Here is a 23,889-nt window from a genome sequence, read left to right on the forward strand (position 1 = left end):
GAGAAAGACATGAGCACTTACATCCAACTCACATGTATATTTAGCGATTGTGAAACACTGCTATCTTTGTTAATTACGTAATAAATAATAGCGATAAGGTTCCTAAATAATTTCTTGTCTGCCCTCTAGCCAGTTGCATAGCACCTCACCATTTGTATGTACAGCTATGTCTGGAGGGTAGGGAGAGAAGGAAGGGGTTAAACTGGAGGGTACAGGTGGGAGAGGGCATCAGAGACAATTTGGGCTTATACCTGTACAGCCATCATACTGATGTGTTCTATCAGCCAAACCCTTCTTTTAGTCAGGTTGTGCCATAAATTTCTTCTTTCCCCAGTTATTGTGTATCTCCTCATTTGATCTTCCAATCTAATCTTCAACAGTCTTCTATAACACGAATTTTTCAGAACCTTCTATTCTCTTCTTGTCTGTTCTGCTCATCATCGATATTTTACTTTTTTAGAAGGCTACGTTGTATACAATTATTTTAGAACGGACTTCCTAACACTGAAGTTTATATTTTATATTAGAAACCTCTCTTTACCAGAAAAGCTATTCTTGCAACTGCTATGCTGTTTCCGTACTCTCTCTACTTAAGCCATTGTCACTTATTTTGCCACCCAAATAGATAAACATATTAACAATTTTGAGTGTTTCGTTTCTCAGTATAATTCTATCAGCATCACCTTATTTAATTCACCTACATTCCATTACCACTTTTTACAGTTTTTGGTGTTCATCTTGTAATCTCTTTTCTATATACACATATTTTTAATGTTCTTGCAAGTTTTTTGCAACCTCTAATGTTGTTACCAAAAATCTTCAAAATTACTCGATGGATTTACTTTTGATTTTTACTTGATACTCTAATAAACATTTGGGGTGATATACACTGTATATTTGTGAATTATGTATATCGTGTATAAACATTTACATAATATATAAAGGAGAAACTTAGTTAACAGAAATCTCGAAGTTCCTAACCTAATGCTTGCAGTGTTTAAACAATATTCTAATAAACATGTGGACTGATATACAGGGTGGTACAAAAAGGTACGGCCAAACTATCAGGAAACATTCCTCACACACAAAGAAGGAAAATATGTTATGTGGACGTGTGACCGGAAACGCTTACTTTCCATGTTAGAGCTCATTTTATTACTTCTCTTCAAGTCACATTAATCATGGAATGGAAACACACAGCAATAGAACGTACCAGCGTGACTTCAAACGCTTTGTTACAGGAAATGTTCAAAATGTCCTCCATTAGCGAGGATACACGCATCCACCCTCCGTCGCATGGAATCCCTGATGCGCTGATGCAGCCCTGGAGAATGGCGTATTGTATCACAGCCGTCCACAATACGAGCACAAAGAGTCTCTACATTTGGTACAGGGGTTGCGTAGACCAGAGCTTTCAAATGCCCCCATAAATGAAAGTCAAAAGGGTTGAGGTCAGGAGAGCGTGGAGGCCATGGAATTGTTCCGCCTCCACCAATCCATCGGTCACCGAATCTGTTGTTGAGAAGCGTACGAACACTTCTACTGAAATGTGCAGGAGCTCCATCGTGCATGAACCACATGTTGTGCGTACTTGTAAAGGCACATGTTCTACCAGCACAGGTAGAGTATCACGTATGAAATCATGATAGCGTGCTCCATTGAGCGTAGGTGGAAGAACATGGAACCCAATCAAGACATCACCAACAATGCCTGCCCAAACGTTCACAGAAAATCTGTGTTGATGACGTGATTGCACAATTGCGTGCGGGTTCTCGTCAGCCCACACATGTAAAAATTTACAATTTGATCACGTTGGAATGAAGCCTCATCCGTAGAGAGAACATTTGCACTGAAATGAGGATTGACACATTGTTGGGTGAACCATTCGCAGAAGTGTACCTGTGGAGGCCAATCAGCTGCTGATAGTGCCTGCACACGCTGTACATGGTACGGAAACAACTTGTTCTCCCGTAGCGTGGTCAACGTTACCTTGTACAGCAGCAACTTCTCTGACGCTGACATTAGGGTTATCGTCAACTGCACGAAGAATTGCCTCGTCCATTGCAGGTATCCTCGTCGTTGTAGGTCTTCCCCAGTCGCGAGTCATACGCTGGAATGTTCCGTGCTCCCTAAGACGCCGATCAATTGCTTCGAACGTCTTCCTGTCGGGACACCTTCGTTCTGGAAATCTGTTTCGATACAAACGTACCGCGCCACGGCTATTGCCCCGTGCTAATCCATACATAAAATGGGCATCTGCCAACTCCGCATTTGTAAACATTGCACTGACTGCAAAACCACGTTCGTGATGAACACTAACCTGTTGATGCTACGTACTGATGTGATTGATGCTAGTACTGTAGAGCAATGAGTCGCATGTCAACACAAGCACCGAAGTCAACATTATCTTCCTTCAATTGGGCCAACTGGCAGTGAATCGAGGAAGTACAGTACATACTGACGAAACTAAAATGAGCTCTAACATGGAAATTAAGCGTTTCCGGACACATGTCCACATAATATCTTTTCTTTATTTGTGTTTGAGGAATGTTTCCTGAAAGTTTGGCCGTACCTTTTTGTAACACCCTGTAATGGAGGAAAACTGTTGGCAACAGTCTTCAAATTTTTTGACCAACTAATTTAAGCTATTGAGCTTTTTACATGATAGCTGAATAAACATTCAGATAACAGTATATTTTTTGAACAACAGTCTACAGGTTTTCTGTTAAAACCGACTGTACTATGCTGTGCTGAAAAAAAGTGTGGTTTCATTTTCTTTCTCACTGTCCACTTTAACTATAATAACAGCACATTTAAACATTTTACAGATTATTTCTTCCATATGTATTCTTTTTCCTTATATGTAATTAAAAGAAAAATTTATGTACAATACGCCAGTGGCAGTCTTAAATATTTGATTTGTTAACATATACCAAAATATCCATTCCAAAGCTTTTTCTGTTTTTCGTTTACTTTTTTCTGTTTCCTTTACTGCTATCTCAATATACAGGCTGCAACCCTGTCTCACTTCCTTCTCAGCTGCAACTTCTCTATCATGTCATATGATTCTTATACTTGCAGTCTGTTGTGAATAACTTTTCAATGCCTGTAGTTTAAACCTGACAATGCTCAAGTCAATATTCTCAAATGTTTTCTCTAATACTATAAATACTGAAAGTGTATATTTGTCTTTCCTTGTTCCATCTTTTAAGACAAGAGATTTCTAAAAGCTGTAATTAATGGGATGGTGATAGAAGAGAACGACAGGAACAAGCCTCAATATGAGTGTGTGAGCCAGCAGTCGATGGTAATGGAAGTACCAGTCGTGATGAAGTAAAGAGGATAATGGATAAAACAAATCTTACACAATTGTCAGTTACTCCAGAGGTGAGACAGTGGCACAGACCTTTGGCAGGGGCTTAGGCTGTTGTATGTGGAGACCCCCAACCTCGACCACGCCAGGCGAGAGCGGCACGGGCTGGTTGACGCTGGAGTGGCTGTTGAGCAGCAGCAGGCTGGTGCTGTGGACCAGCTGGCTGGTGGGCGGCGCCCCGCTGCCCAGCTCAGCCCGCTCCACGGCGTCGATCACCCGCTCCGACAGCCACCAGTTGCCCAGTCTCGCCAGCAGGTAGAACGCCGTGTTGGCCGTCCTCTCCCAGAAACCCAGTGGTGCCACCAGCGGCAGGAAGAAGTTCTCCATGTAGGCTGGATGGTCAGGGTCCCCCATCTGCAACACACAGCTGCCCAATAATGCCACCAGCATATCTCCTGACGTTTATTATCCAGCAACATTCATTTGAATCCCAACATTTTTAATCTAGGTCTAACTGTGACAGTTGTGAATGTCAGTAACTGAAATATCCATAGAGATGTAACAAGACTCCTTTACTGAATTTTACGCAGTGGGACTCATAAGATTTTTTTCCAAGACCGATTTTGTTTTCAGTTAGTAAAATCTAGTTGATTTATTAACACTATTTTGCTGGGTAACATTTGGAACTACCTGGCGGCGGAATACAAAACATAAACTGTTTTAGTTCATTTTGCTTTGATTGGATAGGATGCTACCAATATAAATAATTGTAATGGTCATGAGCTGCTTTCCCAATCACAGACTTGAATGATACTGGCATACATTACATGCCACGAAGTGACGAGTATAAAGAATAGACAGCTGTGCTGAAAAAAGTGGATGATTATAAGCACACTAGACACAAAATTAGCCACACCCTACCACCCCGATCCCCAGCGTTTAACACATACTCTATGCATTACAATGACCTCCAATCGGCGAAAAAGACATTCCACAGTCTTATGAATATGTTACATATTATTTCTTTTAAATCAGAACGCAGAGTAAACCAATGATCAAATGTCCCCATTGAATTTATTATTTATTTAAGCAGCAAAACACTTTTAGAATATGAAACACCACTTTAAAAAATATATTTTCTCATATCCTACAGAAAATGGGCGTTGCTGATGATGATTATGTAGATATCCTTCTTTGAGATAATATAATATTCTTGAAACAGAATGCCCAAAGTGGTAAGAAACATTTCCTGATAGAAGAACCTGAAAAGAGTTCCAATGCAGCACAAAGAAAAGGACAGCTGAATATCTAGCCCAGTCCATGATTACAAAAGCAAGAACGCAGGGAGGTACAATAAGACACTGATGAGGAAAATTTTTTGGTGAAAAATACCGAAAACATTGTTTCTCCAGACTCAAAGAGAAGGAAAGTTGATTATGCGATACAGCTTACAGATGTTATGGTAGAGCAGGAAGAAAATGCTATGGGAGATCAGAGTGAAGTACTGGACGATAATGGCGGTCTACTTGAATTCCCTGAACTTGCAAAGTGCAAATTTCAACTACGGAATGGCGTCTAGAAAGACGTAACTCAGTTTTGCATACTACTTTTGCTCGACATTGAGTATGGCGGAGAAATGCTAATGCCAATCGACATTTTCTGTTATAAAACAAACCTCAAAATGCTTATAACTGATATTACAATTCCTGGTAGAATTTAAAGTGCTGAACGAAAAGGAATTGTGTTCACTACTGACGAAACTGACATGAAAGCTTATATTTGCATGAATCTTGATATGGGGCATCACATTCTGCCAACATTCAGAAGGAACTAGTCCTAGCAGTTCCATATCTTGCACAAGTAATATATCTTGACAGGTTTGAGGTCATTCGGAAATACTAGGATTTTGCTAACAATGCAATCCAGTCTGCACAGATGATCCTGCCTTCAAAATTAGACCTGTCATATATTTTTTTTAAATAAAAACTTTCAGGGATCTCTGACTAACACAATATTTCAGTTTGTTGACGAACATGTGGGACTATTCATTCAAAATAAACCCATAAGTTGGGATTTAAACTGTGCTGTGAACGTACTCTTAAATTCTTAAACAGGAAAAATAGTGTCGGGAGGAATCAAGTTTGCAACTCTTCAGCTAAATAAAACCTCATTAGGACTCTTCCAGACAACTTCTTTGACTCTCTGACTGTGCTATTTTATGTGGCTGAGAAGATTAAATAACTCAGAGCAGCACGCACCAAAAGTAAATTTATGCCAAAATCATTGCCTCTCGATGAAGGTATGTAAAGAGGAGAAATATGGTCTCAGGAGCAGTAGTTTGACAGCCTTGATGTGGGTGGGTAATAAAGCTCCGTTTCTTCTGAGTAATTTTGTATCGCCAATCCCAATAGAATCAGCGAAATGGCTCTTCTCTTTTCTGGCAAAATTAGTGTTTCTTGTCCAGCGAAGGTACACCATTCCAGTCAGCACACGGGGTCATGTCTCACAAGGAGGTTAGATACGAGATTGATAAGAAAACAAGAGTATGTACTACTTCAAGCACCTTTTTGACCTTCCTTAAATTAAAGTGCACAAATCGTATGTAATACTTTAAAAATTACAGTCTACTGATTTGAATATCTAGGAGGCTATAAATTAATTGGAATTGAGGCATTGTGTTGCTCGAAGTCTATTGGGAAACTTCTCAAGCCGGATCGTGAAACGTTGTACTGCACTAGGCAGGTAGGCGAACGAATATATGAGACAAGTACTGCGTATGCTAAAGACTAAATAATGAACTGCAGATATAAGGACAAAACGGAAACTCCATAGGCAGCTTGTGTGAATCTGTAGTCACCACATAGAGGATAAATCGACGTACAAAGCACCAATCGGCCGTCACCGTGTTTCTGAAGTGCAGTTCAAAGACTCCTCTTCGTAATAAAATTTGCAGGGTTATTATGCCGTGGTCGAATGTATTTCACCTTAAAACCTGACGTTTCGTCGCCGTCTGTGAAGTATACCTTTTCCGAATGTCCGACTGGCACCCGGGATCGCTGCTGACAACAACAGAATTCCGCTTCTGCGAGCTTCCACGCAGGGGGCCGCCGTCACATGTTTCAAATACGCAAGCGCAATTGGCTGCTGTCGACTGCCGTCGTCCGCTGTTGCTCTCATCCCACGGTGAAAGATGTGTACCAGTCTTTTAATGGAATTGGTGTAATTAATCTCTGTACCAAGTTTCACTGGTATAGACATATTACTTTCAGAGGAAACTGTACTTGAAACTAAAAATTTCAAAGTTTTCATATATTTTTTCAACCTACATTGACAATTAAAACTGTCGTCATTGCGGGTTCCTGTATGCCCCAGATTACGTTTGGAGGCCCTCTTTTGAAATCTGTCCTCTTCTATCATTTGTAGGGCACTTTTCTCTGCGTCCCACACCCTCAGCTGGGCAATTGATATACGCACATTCTTCATGTTCTTTGTAGGCACTATAGGTATCACTGAAAACTTTCAGCTTGCTGGATAATCCATGACTGAAACACAATACTGCAGCCATGACACCAGCCTTTAGGGGTTTGAGACACATAAATCCTATTTTATCCAAGCGATGCCACATGTAGTTACTGAAACTTTCCTTGGGATTTGAGATTTCCCATGGATGAATTAAGCAAGCAAGTCTCAGTAGATAGCTTTTAAATTATATGCATTGGTAGGGGATGCTTACGTCTATATTCGTCACCAGCGGCACTAATGTGAACTACATCATGACTCAGGGTTCTTGGGCAGAGAGAATTATAGGGATGTTCTGTTACCTTTAAACCTATTCCTTCTGTTAAAAATGCTTATTTCGCCCATATTTACGATCTGCACGAATAAAATATAACTATAAAACAATAAGATAATCTCCTAAAATCAAGTACTATTTCTAATCATTGCGAAAAGTAAAACGAAAACACAGTGCTGAACTGATGTTCAGCTGTTACCTGCTTTCGCTTAGCACCCGGTTCATCAACTTGCAAAACAGTATTCAAAGAATAAATAAAGACAAAGAAAATCTGTAGCAGCCAGTATAAACAGCTCAGTTGACAGCAGACAGAAAGGAGAGTGACGCTGTTTAGAAAATGCTCTTTCTTTCCCATTAATATACAACAAACATCCAAAAACCACACATATTCTGGTTCAGGAAGGACTGTAGTGTATGTTAACACAATAACAAAATCCTTATTCCGACGGATTTTCACTTCATGTTCCCTTAAGATGTCCTGAATGATTCAACCCTTTGAGCGCTGCAGACGTGGATTCCCAACGCGCACCACCCTTTCGCAGGGGCTGCAAACGTCGCTAGCAGCTGCTGAGTTATTTCTAATGGGCGCTGCAGACGGCATTCACCGTCAAGGAGTGGCCGTACCTGATCCTAATGACGGCTTTTGCTGCCATCCCGTCCTGCTACCTGTGGAGCTTGTAATGTGACAATGTGCCTTTTAGAGAAGGCCAGACATAGTCAAGGCGCAACTGTAGAGAAAGTGGACGCTTATGCCATCTGTGGGCCAGAATCGAAGGCAAAGCGGAAGTGCTTCCGCCTGGTGGCAGCTAAATTAAAGAACGCTATGCGGGAGACAGTGTTGGTTTGTGCAGCACTCTGACAGCGAAATAACAAAAGAATTAAACTAAATAATATTGTTACATGTTGTAAAAATATAAATGTAATATTACTTTAATATATGAAAATGACTGTAATTGAGTATTGTAATGCTATGGTATGTTTAATCGTAAATAAAGAACTTGGCGTAATGTAAAATAATGTTTAGGTGTGGAGGGAATCCCAGAGAATGAGAACAGTGAACAGGTTGGCGCGTAATATTGGCGGTAGAAGTAAGTTGGCATACCTCTGAGGCAGGACAAGTGTTAAGTGGCGTAAAAGTGTCTGCCGGTGTGTGCTACGGTAACGTTGCTAACAGACTATTTAGAAGTGAGCTGAAAACAGATATGGACTATGTTTATCGTATGGCTACAAGCTAAATGGGCACTAAGGCTTGTAAGACGCGGTATTTCGACAGAGATGGACTGTGAGCGCCAAAATAGTACGGTTTCCCGCTCTGAGGTACATGGCAGTGCATGCTGCAATGCTGCGTTAATTGCGACGAGTTGCTTGTGCTAACGGCGAAGTGTGAAGGGACCAGTAGCCGCATCCAACGGCGTATTGTGATCTCAATAACTGATGAGGTGCATTGGTGAGCTCACTTCGGTAGCAAAGAACTAGAAGTTATCTTACAGGAGTATTATTATAAACAGTGGTGGTTATACCGACGCCGTTACCAGTACATTTATATTCTGTGAATCAGTTTGTGTAATCGTCAAACAAAGTTCCCTACAGTGTGTAAAGTTTGGAGGCAATAATAATTTTGTGGTTTAAATTGTATTGCCCGAGTGTAATCAATTATATAAAGGAAATAGTTCCAGTGATTTCTATGTGCTGAACATCAGTGAAAAGTTATGGTGCGTGAGTGTCGGCGTAGCTATGTTGCAAGAGAAAATAGTCGGAATTAACGCCGAAATGGCTAGCAGACGCCGCTTCATACAACAGATGGAAGATGCCAAGTACTGTTCCACCTTAATTACTATCCAGCTTGATGTGGTGGCTCTTCACTACATTGCCATAGTCAAAAGTTACTCGGTTCCGTCCGAGCAACGTGATTCTCAGTTAGTGTTTTCAGTAACTATATTTACATGCAGATCTATATTGTTCTTTAATTAAGCGTTCAAGGAAATTGCTGCCACCACATTACACATTGTGCCTTCAGCACAATGCAAGCTCAATAACATTAAATTCAGTAATTTTAATTTGTGTAGTTTACATTGACCTAAAACAAGTTCAAGTGTTTATCATGTGTGTTTATGTATTGTGAAACGATTTCAGGCTGTGGTAGTGTTTTAAATGAATAATGTCCTCCTGCTAGGCAATATCAAACATACAGAATTAAGTGCTCCCTGTTCAAAACTTCAAAGAGATTATCAGTGCCACTAATAATCAAATATAGACGTAAAAATAAGTTGGTTACGCGCCATTATCATTATTCATTCCAAAAATTCCGTGTAGTAGTTGGATCACCATAGGGTGTCGATTCAAACCAATTGGACGTGAGAGCCGCTTTCCGGAAGTCCAATGCTGCATGGTCTAATCATAATACAGTAAATTTGGGTAGTGGTATCACAAGCTGCGGACGTCTATAGCCGCTCAGCGGTATTTCTGTCGGATTTCACATTTGCTGTTCAACATTCATGGTAGCTGGTGCCTGTGATCATCTGCATTCTGCTTCCGTGGTGTTGTTTAGCTTTCTGCCTATTGATCAGGATTTTTACAATGCTGTCACTTTTGAGTTAGACAAACCAATGTCTCGTCGGCGTGGTTGCACTGACAGACACTGGAGATACTCCCAAGAAGTGACAGTGATACTGAATGTGGCATCTTCAATGACTGCAGTGATGATGATGGCTCTTCAGAGAGAGCTTCACCAAGTAGAGCTCGCCAAGATAGTTCTTCTTCAGATTCTGAAGGTGAAGACGAATCGATCCATAAAATGTCACACCTCAGTGACAAATTTGATCGGTAAAAGAGTGATTTCAGTTCAGCACTGTGTGAATTTGATGACTCATTGCCAACTAGTGCCCGATTCAAGAGTTTCATTATTTTTCAATCAGAAAATCTGATGAAATTTATGGCACTTGAAACGCACTGATTTTACACTGTTGCCATGGCAAATACGTCAGAATAAGCTCGTTTCGACTGTCCACCTGGAAAGATACTGGTTCTGAGAAACTGTATATCTTCGTTGGTATTTGGCTTATCATGCTCTGTGTTAAAATGTTGGGAATAAGGGAATGTTGGTCCAGAGATGTATTTCTGAACATTCCAATTTTCGGCGCAGATATGTCCCGTGACCGTTATATGTTGCTTTTGAGAATGTTGCAGTTTAGTGACAACTCAGCCAAACGTGCAGATGACAGTTTGTTTAAGATTAGAAAAATAAGTGATACAGTTTGTACGGCATTCCACAGTCCATTCAATCCATACAAAAAGCTCTGTGTCGATGAAAGCCTAGGTCACTTATCCTTTAAAAAATTCATTCCTTCGAAACAAAGTAGATTTGGATTCAAGACGTTTGTGTTGTGCGACTGTAAAATTGGATACGTCTTGGATTTCATTTAATACACATGCACAGCATCAGAAATTGATGTCCATAATTTGGGGAAACCTGGCGATACAGTGGCATCATAATGAAGCCATACTGTGAACGTAGACATGCTTAGTGTGTCAAGAGTTGGTATAGAAGTCCAGACTTCGTCCTCTGGCTTCACAACCATTAGAGCAGCATGCGGTTCTGTACATAGCAACAGGAGCAATTTGCCGAACTACAGAAGAAATTGAAACGAGGAAAAGTTGAATATATGTCAACTGATACAATGCTTCCCATCAAGTGGTGCGACAAGAGAGAAGTGTTGATGTTGATTACCTGTAATACTACAGGAATGCGTGACACAGGAAAGAGAAACAGGAGGATGAGAAAGTAATGAAGCCACAATGTGTCGTCGACTATATTGCAAGTATCGGCGCAGTAGACCTTTCTGACATTCTATTAAGCTCAGTTGAATCTGTGGGTGGATAGGTTAAATGGTACAAAAAGCTTCTTTTCATATCGTGGGCGTTGAATGCTCACACTCTTCGCAGATCGGTCACAGGGAGAAAAATACCATTAGGAGACTTTCATTTGCGTCTGGTACGAGAACTCGTGGAAGAATTTGCTACAGAATGAATAAGAGGCAGGAAAGGAAGACCTCTGATCACGAGAATAGTCTGCACTTTAATGGAAGGCACGTTTCAAATGTCATCCCAAGTGAACAGCATAAGAAACGCGTACTATTCCTTAGATGTGCAGTCTGCTCGAAACAGAATGTGTTACACAAAACCATGTATGAATACCAACCATGCAGCGTTCCGTTATGTGTTGTACCACGTTTTGAATCATACCACACAATGAAGAACTTTTAGCCGAGTTGCTACATCTGAAAGATGAAATAAAATCCTTCCTTGTGAAATAAGTATTTAAAACTTAAAAAATAAAAACAAAAAATGAAAAATAAGTACGAAATCACTGCCATTGCCTGTCCACAGCCCGGAGGAGGAAGAATGATTGGAGATATAACAAGAGCAAAATAAATAAATATAAATAAATAAAAATAAAAATACACACATTAAAAAACGTTTTGTGTCTTCCCAGTTCCTAGAACTCCTGAAGATAGACGTTCACTGCGGACATTGTGTCACAGACACGGTCCCTTTGACTGTTTCAGAGATGTCACTACTAAACCCGCCCAAACATGTAAAAACCATGCATGAGCAGCGCCTACTAGATGGAGGGGGTCCGACAGCCAATCAGTTCTAATCATTCCACCAGGAAGCAGGTACACGGCTCATGTTGTCTGTAGTTCAACCATGCCTAGACTGTCAATACTGCAGTTCGATCACGTCAGCATTATTACTTTGTCCCAGGAGAGGCTCTCAATAAGGTAAGTGTCCAGGCGTCTCGGAGGGAACCTAAGCAATGTCGTTCAGACATGAAAAAGATACAGAGAGACAGTAACTGTCAATGACAGGCCTTGCTCAGGCTGCCAAAGGGCGACTATTGCAGCGGATGACCGCTATCGACACCATGTAGCGTAGTACAGATGGGCCCAACAACATGCCGAATGGACTGCTCAGTATTGGCATTACCTTCTCTTCATCGATGAGTGTTGCATATGACAGACAATCGTTGGAGAGGTGTTTGTAGGCAACCCCGTCAGGCTGAATGCCTTAGACACACTGTCCAGTGACTGCAGCAAGGTGGAGGTTCCCTGCTGTTTTAGGGTGGCATTATGTGGGGTCGACGTACGCCGCTAGTGGTCATGGATGGCGCCATAATGGATGTACGATACGTGAATGCCATCCTCTGACCGATAGTGCAACCCGATCGGCAGCATATTGGCGAGGAATTCGTCTTCATGGACGACAATTCGCGTCCCTGTCGTGCACATCTTGTGAATGACTTCCTTCAGGATAACGACATCGGTCGACTAGAGTGGCCAGTATGTTCTCGAGACACGAACCCTGTCTGACATGCATGGGATGGACTGAAAAGGGATCCACTCCGAATCGCCATTGAGGAGTGGGACAATCTGGACCAATAGTGCCTCGATGCACTTATGGATAGTATGCCACGACGAATCGAGGGATGCATCAGTGCAAGAGGACGTGCTACTGGGTATTAGAGGTACCGGTGTATACAGCAATCTGGACCTCCACCTCTGATGGTTTCGCTGTGTGGTGGTACAACATGCAATGTGTGGTTTCCATGAGCAATAAAAGGGGCGGAAATGATGTTTACGTTCATCTCTATTCCAAATTTCTGTACAGGTTCCGGAACTCTCGGTACCAAGACGATGCAAAACATATTTTGATGTGTGAAAATAAATGAAAACACAGAAATAACCTGAGAGTCTGTCCAGATGAATTACTGTGCTGACAAACACCTTATGTACAAACATGTGAAACATTCAGTCTGTGCTGACATAAGACCTTTATGGACACAACAAAAAACGAATTACTCATATCGATCATTTGAGCATGTGAATAAAGACAATCTTGAAAATTCTGTAGAAGAAAGCTCTTTCAGTATTTCCATAATTTTCCAGTTCTCTAGGCAACTTTTCCAAGCTTTTCTGTCGTTTAAACCTTTCCTTAATAATTACGAATGCAACAAAAACAGAATCACCAAATTGGTTCAGCCATTTTTGGGTTTTAGTGAGACTAACGCACAGCAGTTCTTTTTTATGTACAGAGATGTTACATACTGTATGAAGGTTAGCTTTATTAGATGATGGTCAGTTGCACACACTCACCTGTCTCTGAGACACAAATGTTCATTAGGAATTAAACGTGACATTAGATACTGTAGAAAGTTTAGTATTTCCTTATCGAATTCATAAACATCAGTTATATATCATCGTTTATTTCTAATGCATGATAAAAATTGCTGCCCCTATAAAAAGAATTCGGAAGCACTGGCTTCTTGGCATTGAAGTTACCCTGAGGATAATTTATTGGGTTAATGAGTTCAAAATACATAGTGATTAGCTTCGAAAGAGTATCTTGGCATCCAGATGCTTATCTCGAAAGTTGTCTGCGGGCGAATTACTGCACTAGCACAGATGAGTGTCAGTGTTTGTCCATTGTGGATTCTCCTCCATTTGTGCCTAAGTTAAATAGTAAAAGCTGATAATCAAGTATCAGTATGTCAAATAAAACTCCGTATGATCTTATTATGTTTTGCAAGAACTTATTGCAGATGAAAGAAAGCCTTTGATGGGTAGTTACATGTTATCAGCATAGGCAGTTTCAGTGTACATTATGTCTGTCGAGCAGTTCATCTCCAGATTCAAAGCTATGAAATAAGTGTCCAGATACACTGTGTGTATTTGTAACATCGATGACGAGACTAAGACTTCCAGACACTCACATCCACCCTGTCTCCAGAAACACTCAGCACAGGGCGAGGACAGCCGAGTGAAGAGCTCAGTCACAGACGACAGTCCTGGGAGATGGCTATTGGCGCAGGTACGTGGGTCAGGTGGCCTCGAGGGTGCGCTGGACATGGCCAGCCAGACGCACAGCTGCAGCAGCCAAAGTGTAACCAGCGATATGTGGTTAACCAACTTTTAACTATAATTAACCATATAAAAAACGCATTTTCGAGCTCAAATCAGTGTGCTGGTGCTTTGTAATGACATATATTCACACGCCAGCCCACTTCGCGGCTGTACTGACCCTGTCGCGGGCCCATGGCGGGGCGACGCAGGAGGCTATGGCGACCAGCGGGGCGCGGAAGCGGTGGGCGAGGCCGGCCATGCAGTCCCCGGAGAAGACCTCGACCAGCAGCAGGTCGAAATGGGCGGCCGAGGCGAGCAGCCGGCGCACCGCGGGCGAGGCGTACGCGTCGCGGCAGTAGTCGGCCATGAGCGACCATAACTGCACCCAGTTCCGCACCCCGGACACCAGGGTGGCCTCCTCCACCGGCAGCTGCGCAGGAACCGCGGCGACACTGTACTCGAGCGCAGCGTGGTACCAGAGCTACTTCAGCACATTCGACGAACAGCACATTCAGTGACAAAGACAAAATTCATCATGCCATACTGTGATGCAGGATGAGCAAAGTAAAACAGGCCCAGAAGACATTTGTAAGACTGGCTTGCAACTGACCCTTTTCAATGTTTAAAATGGCAGTACCCACGAGTTGCCTATATTTATTATTTTCTTGTAACCAATAATGTCTGCAACTGTGGTGAAAGTCAACTCTTGCAACATAGCTACACTGATTAGCCAAAACATTGTGGCCACAGACCATCGAGACATTCGATGCAGCTTTGCAGCGTGGTGTCAACCTAGCAAAGATAAGTGCTGCAAATGCGGAAATCCATTGACGGCTTTGACAAAGGGAAGATTTTTACTAAGCAGAGCCTGTAAACGAGTATCTCGTAAACGGTGAAGCTGGCCAACTTTTCGTGCGCTAATGTCGTGAGCATCTACAGGAAGAGATGGAAGGACAGCGAAACTGCTACTAGGTTCTAAATGGTTGGACGTCCACGACTCTTCACAGAACATGTTGTTCAGAGGTTTGTCTGCTCTGTAAAATAGGATACATGCTGATCCGTGACGTCTCTGCCGAAAGAGCACAGGTGTTTCAGAGCTCACTATTTCAAAATGGTTCAAATGACTCTAAGCACTATGGGACTTAACATCTGAGGTCATCAGTCCCCTAAACTACTTAAACCAAAATAACCGAAGGACATCACACACATCCATGCCAGAGGCAGAATTTGAAGCTGTGACCATAGCAGCAGCACGGTTCCAGACTGAAGGGCCTAGAATCGCTCAGCCACAGTGGCCAGCAGCACACTAGTCATCATACATTGTTAAACACGGAGCTCCGCAACAGAACACACCTATGTGTTCATGCATTGATCAACAACATCGTCAGTTATGATTGCAGAGGGCATGGGACCATCGAGATTCGATCATCGATCAATGGAAATGTGTTGCAATAGTAATCAAAGACGCGCTTAAAGCTGCGAACCACCTGCAACCATTGATGCTTGACATCGGGAAAGACGTCAAGCATCTTTCATCAGTATAACTGTCTGTGTCTCGGTGCCAGAACCGTGCAATTCTAGGTTCACTTCTATCAAAGGGAAACCCAAACCTCAAACTGTTCCACCACACGCCTGACTCCTTGATGAGTTGAAGTGCTTACAAGCTGTTGGGTCCTGCCACTGCACTCGTGCCTTTTGATTCAGTATGATAGCTTTGTTCCGCTAGCTGCTGACTGAATTTGATAGAAACAATAGTACGCCAACCGTTTTGCACAGCGATTCAACATTCACGACGGCCACTGCGTAGCGAATAGCCATAGTGCTTTAACACACAAACTTTCCTTTTTAATTAGTAGTTTTATGAAAAAGTGTTTTTCCTGATAAAATGGAAGTTTGTGCAAGGTAGGGAAACATCATATAAAAAAACCAAATGTTCATTTTTTCTATATATTTCTACTACTAAATACAAATCTAATATTAAAAATACAAATATGATATTCAAAAGTTAATTCCCTTGGAACTCCCATTCCTCTACTTTTGTATGCCTTTCTTTTATTCATAATTAACATAAGATTTAAAAACAATAATCAATCTTCAACAAATATGGCTCATGAATTCCAACTAAAAGGCTAATAATACATGATGAAATAAAAGGATAACATAGCTGAAAAGCGTTGTTAATGCAGATTATTTGTTAATTCCCTATAATGTTCTTATATTTTTATACTAGATACTGATTTGCTATATGAAATTGCTTTATTTAGTGATTAACCACGAAAACATGACTCTCTAAAAATTATGAACAGTATTTGCGAATTTCTTTACTGTTGGATAGCAAAAATGTTGAATTTCAACAGAAGTTGAAAGAAATGCCTATAGCGAAAATCGAACAATAGCCTATTGATTACAAGACTAGAAAACTTCATGTTAAGTTTTTTATTGAAATATTTTATACTGCTGAAATACAATGAACTACAATATTGTGGAAACGCTAATATGAGACTTGATCACAATCACTACATCCTTGGAATTGTATATGATAAGCAAAAACATTTTTTGTTTAAAGAAATAGAAAAGTGACAATACCACACTATGTTTTGTATAGGCAGCTGTGTAATTTTGTTATGGTCAATCTGGGTGCATAGACAAACATTTCGTTCTTAACAACACTTGGATAGCCTCAAAGTCGATTATGTCGAGTATGTTTGGTAATTGCATTGTACTGCAGTAGTGCAGACAGCAAGGTACTTCTGAGGGAGAAGGGAAGGAGGGGGTTAGAACAGTAGCGTTGGGCCACTTTGGATGCTAGGGTAGGTGTGGTTCAACAGCTGAAATGAAATGATCGTACAGCATTGTTGGCCAGGAGACCCTATGTGGGGTGTTCGTCCGCCGAGATTGCAAGTCCATTTTAGCTGACACCACTTCGGCGACTTACGAGTCAGTAATGATGAAATGATGATGAAAGACACACAACACCAAGTCATCTCAAGGCAGAGAAAATCCCTGACCCTGTGTGCGGGAAGCGAGAACGCTACTGCAAGACCACAAGCTGCAGATGGTTCAACATCTGGAACCTACACATGAATGCAGATCTGTCCTAACTTGTAAGCTACAGCTAGCAGGTGCACATATGATGATATGAACAAGTAATGACAGTACTATTACATATCGATCAATATAGTCGTTCAGAGTCAATAGTTACTCACTAAGAACATTGAAAAAGAAATATACGCATAAAGAAAGGATCAAACAAAGATAGCCAAGATCGCCCAGGCACTGTCAGAAGCAAATCTCACACAACTAAAAGGGGTAAAAATTTAGTTTAGCAGACACTATCACATATTATGATTCTTACAGTGTAAAATAAACGACATGTGTCATGTGGAAGCTATGTCAGCTCTGTAATAAGGTGTTCAGCAGTATTACATAAAAATTAAATTTTCCTTCTCCTGCACCTTTATGAAGTTGGTTATACTTATACAATTAGCTACATATCCGCCCTTCCTCTTTACTTTGTTCATGGTTCACTAGAATAGCTACCAGTTCCTGTACTCTCCATAACAAAATTTTTAAAGAGATTTTGGCTTCTTGGTCTCTTTCTTCCGACAATAATTTAATGTCATTGCATACTGAGCCATGGCTGCCTCATGCTATGCGCTGGATTAAACCTTCGTTGCGATTCTGTGTTTAGTCTACCACGGTTATCACGATTATGCTGTTATCCTCTCCTTTCACAGGTGGCAGCAGCAGTGTGTATCGATGTTCGCACCTTGGTCTATCTTTGACCTGGCGCTTATAGTTTCCAGCTGGGCAGGGTGCGACCAGTCAGTCGGTTGGCGTGGAGCAGCGAGTAATTCTCCATGGGACATAGTTCGGCTGGGGCCGCTGGCAGTCTCTATGGAGTGTCGGAGTGTGGGGGGCTGTTCACATTGCTACGAGGACTGTGGCTTACCGACCATGGACACGAAAATTGAGTTTTGATTAAATCTACCAGCAAGTCAAGACTGTTCACAATGTGCCGTTTGGTTCTCATTGTTGGCTGCTGAGACATTCCCGCGAGCAACAACGTGTGTGTTCGAGTTGGCGAAGATTTAGCCACTGTCCGGTGGAGTCTAGCTGTATCTGGTTACTTGCAATTGAATTGCACCAACGGAATTTTCTGCCTTGTGGTCGTTAACGTTTCGGTTACTTGCCCTGGCCGTTGACGTAAATTTAGGCATTGTCCTTTCCTCACTGTGTGGTCGCTGTCCAGCACAGTGTGTAGTGCGACAGCTTAATGTATGCTGTCTTGTGGGCGTCCATTCCTTTTACGTTTCTATTGAACTTCCGGTTGTGTGCTGGTCGAGTGGAGCACAAGACACCTTGTCGGTGGGTCCGTTGACTGTCTGTTGGTTGGGTTGTTGTCGAATCGAGAATGGTTGGGCCAACTGCTTGTCTCACCTAAGTGAACATTAGTATTTCAAGTGCTGGCCGACCCCAGAAACTTCTGAGCGCCGTTAGATGCACTGCCTTTTCTTATTTTCTGTTGTGTGTATTTTTGTGGCTCATATGTGATGGTTTTGAATTAAAGTTAAATTCCAGAATGAGATTTTCACTCTGCAGCGGAGTGTGCGCTGATATGAAACTTCCTGGCAGATTAAAACTGTGTGCCCGACCGAGACTCGAACTCGGGACCTTTGCCTTTCGCGGGCAAGTGCTCTACCAACTGAGCTACCGAAGCACGACTCACGCCCGGTACTCACAGCTTCACTTCTGCCAGTACCTCGTCTCTTTTTTAAAGTTAAATTGTTTGTTAGTGTTTTTTAACTCATGGGACTTCAGCCCCTTTAAAATTAAAATTTCTTGTTCGTCAAATGTTAGATTGCTTGTACCTGCAGCCTGATTAAAATATAGTTCAGAGATAAAGCCTCAGGCCTACCTGCCTACTAAAAATTATTTTAGTTGTGTTTTAAGTCATGGGTCTTCAGCTGCTTTAAAATTATAATTCCTTGCTGGTCAAGTGTTCGATTGTTTGGGCTTTCAGTCTGATTAACATATTGTTTAAATAAAAAGTATTGGGCATTCCGCCTAATAAATATTATTTTAGTTGTGTTTTAAGCCATGGGCCATCAGTGCAGATTGAATGGGGCCTTCAGCCTAATTTAAGATAAGGCTTTGTTGTTTAAATTTATTGTACTTTCAATTTTAAGTCATGGGGCCTTCAGCCATTTTTAAATTAAGGATCTTTGTCTTTCGTCCATCAGACTGTTTGGGACCTTCAGCCTAATTGAAGATAAGGCCTTCTGCCTTGTGTTCTTTTATTTCATTTTACCTTGAGTCTTATATCATCGGCCTTCAGCCGTCTTTAAATTAAGGTTGCTGATTTTCAAGTGTTAGATTTTGGGCCTTCAGCCAAATTGTAGAGATTACATAACATGAGGCCTTCTGCCCTATAAATATTCTCTTTACTTTCTGAATTTTGAGTTAATGGCTTTCAGCCTTTTTTTTAATTAAAATGGTTGTGCCCTTAAGGCATACGATAGTGTGGTGTATTCAACCTATAACCAAGTTTAAGAATTTGTACTGTAATGTCTGGTCAAATAAATTAAGTTTGAGTGTAACTGACAGGCGCTCACTTTGCCCCCTTTCCGCAATTCCAACTAACTGTCCTGTCCTGCTGATTTAGCAGGACGTTTCAGTACCTGTCCTGTCCTGCGGCTTTAGCAGGGCGTCGCACATACAATAGTAGGTGCCTGATTATAAAGAACTTTCCCCGACTCTACAGTTCATGAAGACTGCAGAGGCATGCTTCGTAGTAAGGAGAGAGCAACGAGATAGCTCGATGTGTGCAGATAAGCAGATCTGTACGCCACAGTCAGCTGAGATAGCCACTACTTCGGGACGAAATGGTGGACTCACCCAGTACTCATGACGCGAAAGAGTTTCTGAGTCAGTGTCATCTGATTTTGTGCGAGTGGTAGGAAAGAGGGCCGCCTGGCAGGCGACCCTACTAGAGAGAGTATGTCGTGCAAATGGAGCTGACGAGAAATACGGTTCACGCAGCGAAACTGTGATGTCACAATAGCCGGCTTGCCTGCCACACATTACGAATGCTCGGCTCCATGCAGGACCCATGGGAAATCCATATGCAGTTGAAAAAGTACCCGCTACGTGTTTTAACTTGGTCATATGATACCGTGAGCTTGCATGCATTTAAATGTGTGATTATGAATTATTAAAATCGGCTGAAATACCCTGATCAGCCAGAACATTATGACTACCTACGTAATAAACGGTATATATAAATTTTGAATGGATAACAGTGGCGAATCATAGTGGCATGGAAGCAATGAAGCCTTGGTAGGTTGCTGGAGGGAGTTGGCACCACATCTGCACATGTGCCACCGTCAGTCACATCCCAGAATAATGTGTTCGATCGGGTCACCTCTGGCGAGTTTGTAAGGCAGTACATCAACGGAACTCGCCACTTTGTTTTTAGAACCACTCGATCACCTACTGATCTTGTGACATGGCGCATCAACTTGTTGAAAAGTTCCAGTGCTATGGGAAAACATAATCATGATGAAGTAGAGTATGTGGTGTTCAACTAGCTTATGATACTCCTTGGATATCATGGTGTCTTGTACAAGCTCTACTGGTCCCATGGATGCTCACATGAATGTTCCCCAGAGCTTAATGGAGCTGCCACAAGCTTTCTTCCATCCCACATTACAGGTGTCAATGAGCTGTTTGTCCAGAAAACGACTGATTCGCGCCCTCACATCAGCATGATGAAGAAGATATCGCGATTCAGAAGACCATTTAACGCTCTGCCACTGCGCCAACATCCAGTGCCGATGGCCACGTGACCTTATAAGTTCTATTGGCCAGTGTCATTGTGGTAAGATTAGCGTATGCCTGGGTTGTCGGCTGAGGATATCCATTGTTAGGAGTGTTCAGTATGCTGTGTGTTCAGACACACTTGTGGGATACAAAGCATTAAAGCCTGATGTTCGTTCCACCACAGTTCATCAACTATCCTGTTTTACCAGTCTGCCCAGCCTAAGACGTTCGTCATCTGCAAATGAGGGGTTGCCGCCAAACCGCATGACGTCTGGACGTGGTTTCACCTTGGTTTCACCATATGTTGAAGACACTCACCACAGGACTCCTCAAACACCGGAAAAGTCATGCAGTTTCCGAAATTCTCGTGGCGGACCTCTAAACCATCACAGTTTGCCCTCAGTCAAACTCAGATAGATCGCGACCCTTCCCCATTCTACATACGGATAGTACACTCACCGTTACTACGTGCACCATGCGTGTGCCTGACAAGCAGTCGTTCCTCTCCAAGTGACGCTAATATCGCCTGGTCGGGTTTATGGCGATATTAGGTCGGCGGTCATAACGTTCTGGCCGATCAGTGTACCCCAGCCAGAAATTGTACTGACTCTCGTAAAACCTGTAGTGTGACAGGCTGGTACTACAGCCTCTCTTGCTCGTGGTTCGCGAGCAGGAAACTTACGAAAGGCGGTGGAACGTGGCCTTGGTAGTCGCCGCGATTGAGGCTGACGTCGGTGTAGTTGGGCAGTGGTGGCTGCTGGGGGAAGTGTGAGATGACGGTGAGCTGGTGACCCCTGGCGGCCAGCGCGTGCAGCAGCGGCTGCACCAGCCGGAAGTGGCTGGCTGCGGGCAGCGGCAACGCCACTAAGATGCGCGCGCCGTCCACCGGCGCGGTCGCAGGGCACAGTAGTAGGACCAGCGCCAGGCGCAGTAAGGCGGGGCCGGCAGTGGCCAGTGACATCTGTAACAAGTGGCGGCGCCTGTAGTACCAGCCGCCTGGCTGCAAGCATTACCGGTACTGAGAGCACATTCATTATCTGCAAGTTCCTTTTAGGGCCAACAAGACTCTGGTGCGTTGCGGAGGCTCCTTAGTCTCGCTTCCTTCATCTTGATGGTGTTCATTGCACAGCACTGAAGGCTTGTACACAAAGTTATCTATTTCCTGGATATCAAATACGTCACCTCGAAATGTGCGAGACATAGAGGAAAAGTCACATGTCACTGAACAGAGCATCTCTCCGAGTTTAAATCGTATGTTTCTGGACGCACACCCACATCTACATCTACATAGATACTCCGGAAGCAGAGTACACTTTACCACTACTATCAATTCGTTTCTTGTTCCACCTGCAAATACAGCGAGGGAAAACTATCCATCTATATGGTTCCATACGAGCCCTAATGTCTCGTCTCTTCGTGATCCTTATACGTAATGTATGTTGGCGGCAGTAGAACCGTTCTGCAGTCATCTACAAATGCCAGATCTCTAAATTTTCTCAGTAGTGTTCCTCGAAAGAGCACTGATTTGTATCCCATTTAAGTTCGCCAATCATATCTGTAACACTTACGAATTATGTGAACCTACCAGATACAAATCTATCAACCTGCCTTTGAACTCCTGTGATGTCGTCCTTTAATACGACCTGGTACGGTCCCAAACACTCTATCAGTACTCAAGGATAGGTCACCCTTGTGTCCAATATGCAGTTTCCTTTTCAGATGAATCACACTTTCAAAAAAAGTCCTCACAATCAACTGAAGTGGACCACTCGCTTTCCTACGCTACAGTCCTCACATGCTGGTTCCATTTCATGTCGCTTTCCACCTTTACACCCAGACATTTAAGGGGACTTGGAACGCCCTATCCCAACAATGTTAAATTTAGTGGCATCGCTTCCTTCTGTTTCAGGAACCACTGTAGCCATTGGCATGAAACTCTTACAGGACATTAAACTGTGTCTTCTCAGTCTACTGAACCACAATAACTGCATTTCAGCCACTGCTTTCGGTGTTTTTTAGCTGCAAACTTAAAATTTTTTGTAGTTTTTGTATGTTATCCTGAATAATTTTAATTAAACATAACATTATGTTCTTCTTTTAGTTCAGTTGACTCAGGATATGTATGCTATTACTCCCATAAAATCTGAATACTGTACTCAAAGTGGTTTCTGAGATTTAGGGAAAAATCCAACAGAAAATGTAAATTTTTATGAACGGCTTCTAAAGTTTCAAAGGACTGCAACTCAATATATGCTTATTTTTTTTTTTTTTTTTTGATCACTCGGAAGCACCTTGCATCATACTGCATATCATTCTCTTGATCTTTTTCAAAGTTTTTTCTTCTTTTCTTCTTTGTGGACTCCTTAGTGGTTCTCTGATGCAGATTGCTCCAGGATTAATTCTCATATGATGTAGCACTTTCACCCTACCACTGTTGCCATCATTAAAAGCAATAACAGCATGACTGACCCCACACTTTAGTGTCTTCATTCCAACAAAAACGTTTTTTGGTCATCAAGTCCATACAAGATTATTGAATGACTCATTGGGATTTTGAGTCTGACCAAGCAGACACTTCTTCAGAAATTCAGGATTTTCCATGTCTCTGTAAATAGGTTTTATGATATCCATGACTGCTGCTAGGATGAAATGTTTATGGTTGTATAAAGTACTCATTTTTCATCAGTTGATTGTGGAAGAAGGTAGCCCATACTGTCTCCTTCATTTTCAATAAATCTTCAGTATTATTTCTAGTGGCCATCCCATAATACTGCTGCAGTTCATCAATCATTTTGTCTGTCAGCCTGCATCTTATGGTTTTATTATCAGAAAGTTTATTGTCTCTCAAACTTTGTTTCAATTTCCTCAGTCTGGTGCCCATCCTCTTCTGGACCTCACCAATACAAACATGTAATTTAAATTTTATAACGTCCGCCCCGGAAGCTGAGTAGTGAGCGTGATGGAATGTCATACCTAACAGCCCGGGTTCGATTCCCAGCTAGGTCGGAGATTTTACTCTGCTCAAGGACTGCATGTTGTATTGTCCTTATTATCATCATCCC

The 23,889-nt window shown here is 42.1% G+C and overlaps 1 protein-coding gene across 1 annotated transcript in view; it reads right to left on the reverse strand.

The window, feature by feature from the left end:
* Nucleotides 1-23,889, reverse strand: part of LOC126484361 (UDP-glucosyltransferase 2-like) — a 118,795-nt gene that overhangs the window by 44,575 nt on the left and 50,331 nt on the right. Inside the window, exons 2-4 of the mRNA XM_050107830.1 lie at nucleotides 21,510-21,788; nucleotides 14,184-14,435; nucleotides 3,407-3,727 (exon numbers count right to left, since the gene is read on the reverse strand). Coding sequence (XP_049963787.1) covers nucleotides 3,407-3,727; nucleotides 14,184-14,435; nucleotides 21,510-21,788 — 852 coding nt within the window. The remainder of the gene's footprint in view (nucleotides 1-3,406; nucleotides 3,728-14,183; nucleotides 14,436-21,509; nucleotides 21,789-23,889) is intronic.

This window comes from Schistocerca serialis, chromosome 6, assembly GCF_023864345.2.
Source record: "Schistocerca serialis cubense isolate TAMUIC-IGC-003099 chromosome 6, iqSchSeri2.2, whole genome shotgun sequence".
Taxonomy (NCBI): Eukaryota; Metazoa; Arthropoda; class Insecta; order Orthoptera; family Acrididae; genus Schistocerca; species Schistocerca serialis.